Raw genomic sequence first — 4,175 nt, 5'->3', positions numbered from 1 at the left:
ACAAAAATGATGATGTCTGACTAGAGAATGGCTATTAAGTGTAGGTGAGACAATTTTTTGTAACTTCATGATGCCAAAACTTGAAGAGATTGATGGAAATAAGTTATTTTTTGGAAGCAATGATATTGAGTGTGGCTAGCTCAAAAGGTGAAGGACCTAAATAGTGATCTAGTGACAAAAGCATTTAGCCTTTCCAGTTTAACAGAGCACATCTGTGCCAAAAGTTGATCCCGGCACGGAGAATGAAAACCAAAACAATGATGATTTTTACTTGAAGAATCTAATGTATATGAGATTCAATGGCTCTTTAATGAACTGTGTCCCATTCGATGACGAAGCATGGACGACAGACACTCATCAGCCTCCTCATATAACCTTGATACCAAGATGATCTTTTGATGCCTTCGATGCTCACTCTGATAGATATGATGCTAACTATTCACAAGTAGAAGTTGTCCAAAGAACCTCAAGAGATCGCACGGTGCTTGGTAATAAACGATTCCATCACTCCGTTGAAAACACCTGTGAGTTCCTAGAAAGAACTGATACTAAGCCACATGTATGCATGTGCCATACCTTTGAGCTCAACAACTCAATTTAACACCCATTTTTAGCTAACACCAACTGTTGGTTCTTAGAACCTGCTTCTTTTGTATGTAGGTGTCACTACTTTTTTGAACACATTTCATTGATGGCAACACCAAAATATTTATCAATCCTCTTTATTCCCACCATCTAAAAGGACATTCACAAATCAATCAACTGGTACAATAAATAGATGCGGGCATGATTGTAATGTTTCACTGATTGAAACACGTCAAAAGAGAGCTCATCATCCAATTAGTAACGTAACAAGAGAATTTGAATATGTGAGCCTATAGCACACTGTTTAGTGTTGGTGAACAAAATAGCTCACGTAGAAATTATCCTGAAACTGACTACAGATGAAGACATCGTGTGAAAACCTTAGAGAGATATGTTATGCATGAATAATTGCGATGGATCAACTAGAGCACATCCACAAATCAGCTAAATAGTTGCAAACTTGTACATCATCTTTTATGGATGTAACACACGGAAGCCCTGGAGTCTTCTTTCAGCCCTAAACACTCCTGGAAACCATCTGATGCAAAATGCAGATATAGAGAGAGTTTTGAACACTGTCTTGGTCTTCATTCCTGAGAGATGAGTCTGACACTCTCACATCACCCCTTGGAGAGTAAACCTCCCTTGGGACCGTTGCCCGAGAACCTATCTAGCTCACAGGACTGCCATCCCCTCTGGATTTGTGGAACACCACCAACAAACCTCTTGGGAGTTCTTTCCGTTTCTGTGTTCCTTGCCTTGGGTTTCGTATCCGTGTACTTTCATGTAGCTTGGACCTGTACACCATCATATGGGACTAAATCAGTGTTTAGCTTTGCTGAGCCTGATGCTTTGGGAGCCTTCTTTCAGCCCTAAACACTCTTGGAAACCATCTGATGCAAAACGCATATATATATATATATATATATATATATATATATATATATATATATATATATATATATATATATATATATAGAGAGAGAGAGAGAGAGAGAGAGAGAGAGAGAGAGAGAGAGAGATGCTAGAAATTCAGTATATTCATATAGTACAAAAAGGATACTCTAGATCTACAGCCATAGGCTGCCTTATATAAAAGGTGAACATCACAAAAATCTAGCCTAGTACTTGATCCACTCCATAGGGGAGAGAATAACTATCACAATGAGCACCATGCCTTTTTATAGGCCTTTTGGACAATAGAAGAGCTGGCCGACTGCTGGTCGGCCAGCCGACTTGGCTTGATTCCCCATAAACGCTAGTCGGGCAGCCGAATAAGCCCATCTCTCCATAAATGCTGAGGCGTCTGATGCAGCCGCCCCTTCTGGTACAGCCGACTCTCTGATCATGCAGCTGACAACAATCTTGTCTTTTCTCCGAGTTCACACTACTGCCAAACAGCACTCCTTGCTCCAACTTCTGTTTCTTATCTGGTTCATAGTCTTTATCTGGCTGCCTCTTCTGGATCAGCACCTGAGAATTGTCCATGGCATTGATCATGCACATGACAATGGATGGGCAACATTGCCCATCGAAGCCCGAGGAATACCTGCCATCATCACATTTGACAGGTATATGTGTAGAGAGCCTGGACAAAATTAATTCATAATTAAGGGATGATGATAGCTGGTTCATTTGCTTTATTAGATAATGTAGAGGAATGAAAGGGAGTCCTTATTGCTCAGACACACTCTACTGTAAGGGGAATATAGAAACCCCTGGAACTACTCTATTCACAGGATAAAACTAAATTAAATGCAGCCGCTGCAGCATGGACTGCCAATGAAGATCGGTTGATGCCATGACATGATGCTGCATGATGTTTAAGATGTGACGTGGTCTACTGGAGAAAAAGAGAAGTTTTTCACAACTTTGAAGCACTGCTATGGTGTAGGAAGCTGGCTAGATCTGCAATAAAGGAAGTGGATTCATCAGTCCCATCCAGAAGCTGAAATCCATGGCTACCATCTTGAAATTGCACCTGCACATCAACCCCGGCTTCCTTCAAGGTAGCACAGTACTGCACCTGCCTCTCCTTCATGGGGTCTTTCAGGGCTACCATGATCAGGGTTTTCGGGAGACGGGCATCTCTGTAAATCGAAGATAGGAGACTCATAGGGTTGCATGCTGGATGATTTCTGTCAGCCCCCTCAGGGAGGGCGTTTTCCCATAGCCAATCAGCGCTGCGAAGTGGCGGATGGCGGTCATTGGCCATAAGCTCTTCTGTTCTAGTTCTAGCAACCCCTCCAAAGAAAGGCTGGATGAGGATGTGGCCCCTGAAGCACAATGGGTGCAGATTAGCATTGCTAACTTTGAGAGAGAGATGGTGTACGATGTTACCGCCCGCGCTGTCGCCCATGAGATAGCACTGTGAGAAGTCGGCGTGAGTTCGGAGCCATGGCTCCATGTTGTACGGACTGCTGGTTTGTTGTGAGGCCTGGGACTGAAGCCATGTAAGGGAGGCAAGGGCGTCGTCGTAGGCGGCAGGAAGGCGGTGCTCGGGGGCGAGCCTGTATTCCACGGCAACCACCATGATGCGGGCGGTTTTGGACAAGCTATGAAGAAAGCGGTGGTAGAGAAATCGCAGCGAGGCATGCCTATCCGCACAAAAGTGCCATCCCCTTTCACAGAAATCCCAAATAAAGAAGACTCCATCGCTTTGTGCTTCACTAGCGAAAGAGAAGGGCTTGAAGGGGAACAGCTTTTAAGCCGGCCTAGCTTCTATAATTTGTTTTTGCTGTGTGATGTACCTAATATATATTCACACAACTTTCTGATATGTATTAATTAAATGCCACTTACATGGTATTTAATTGATACAACCTTAGAAGTTAGTCCCCCTTTGGGTCTCCTCCTCCTCGTGCATGCCCCTTCTACCTCGCCCCAAGAGAGAGAGAGAGAGAGAGAGAGGGAAGGGCTCTCACCCCCTTGCACCTCTGCCAGCTTCTCCCATTCACGAAGCTCCAGCTCTCTGCACCTGCACCTACCCCTTCCTTCCCAGCCCTGCTCACATAAGTACAAAGAGCCCGAAAGATGGAGCTAGCCTTTGATGCATGCATCCGCCTCTGCTCATGCAAATACAGATAGCTTGAAAGATGGAGATGCATGCATCCAACCTACACTCATGCAAGTAGAGAGAAAGCGGAAGAGAGAGACCGTCTATTCCTTGGGAGACATGATTTTGCAAAGGAAAGAGAGAGAAGCGATGTCCACCAGCAAGCCTAGTATGCAGGCAAGAGAGAGAGAGAGAGAGAGAGGCATAAGACAATAAATAGAAAGCGATCAGAATTGGCAAGATTTAAACCTTCTTTAAACAAAAAAGATCACTTGAGATATCCTGTAATTTTTTATGCAAGGTTCTGAAGCTATCCTGTGATTTTTTTCCTACAAGCTTCATAGAGAAAAATATTATTATTCTGTAAGGTTTATAAATCAAATTTGAAGTATTTAATGGAAAATAAATTTAAAAAGCCATATCAGTGCCTTATTGCCAAGTAACCTTTGTAACTCTTGAAATACGAAATGAAACGGTTGGAACTGGTAGTTAAATAGCCGGTTTTGTCTCTTTCTCCATAGAATTGACAAACTAG

The 4,175-nt window shown here is 43.2% G+C and overlaps 1 protein-coding gene across 1 annotated transcript; it reads right to left on the bottom strand.

Moving 5' to 3' along the window:
- Positions 1-1,610: 1,610 nt before the first annotated feature.
- LOC147608677 (carboxylesterase 1-like) lies at positions 1,611-3,326 on the bottom strand. The gene has a single exon (XM_086788722.1). The coding sequence runs from the start codon at positions 3,116-3,118 to the stop codon at positions 2,450-2,452; it is 669 nt and encodes a 222-aa protein (XP_086644848.1). The 5' UTR covers positions 3,119-3,326; the 3' UTR covers positions 1,611-2,449.
- Between the last annotated feature and the right edge of the window lie 849 nt (positions 3,327-4,175).

This window comes from Cibotium barometz, chromosome 52, assembly GCF_041138505.1.
Source record: "Cibotium barometz isolate CiBa-2024 chromosome 52, ASM4113850v1, whole genome shotgun sequence".
Classification (NCBI taxonomy): Eukaryota; Viridiplantae; Streptophyta; class Polypodiopsida; order Cyatheales; family Cibotiaceae; genus Cibotium; species Cibotium barometz.
This window is presented reverse-complemented; position numbering and strand designations above follow the sequence as displayed.

Bases quoted from the DNA above. Each gene is read 5' to 3' on its own strand.
- LOC147608677 (XM_086788722.1), bottom strand. From the start codon at position 3,118: ATGGTGGTTGCCGTGGAATACAGGCTCGCCCCCGAGCACCGCCTTCCT.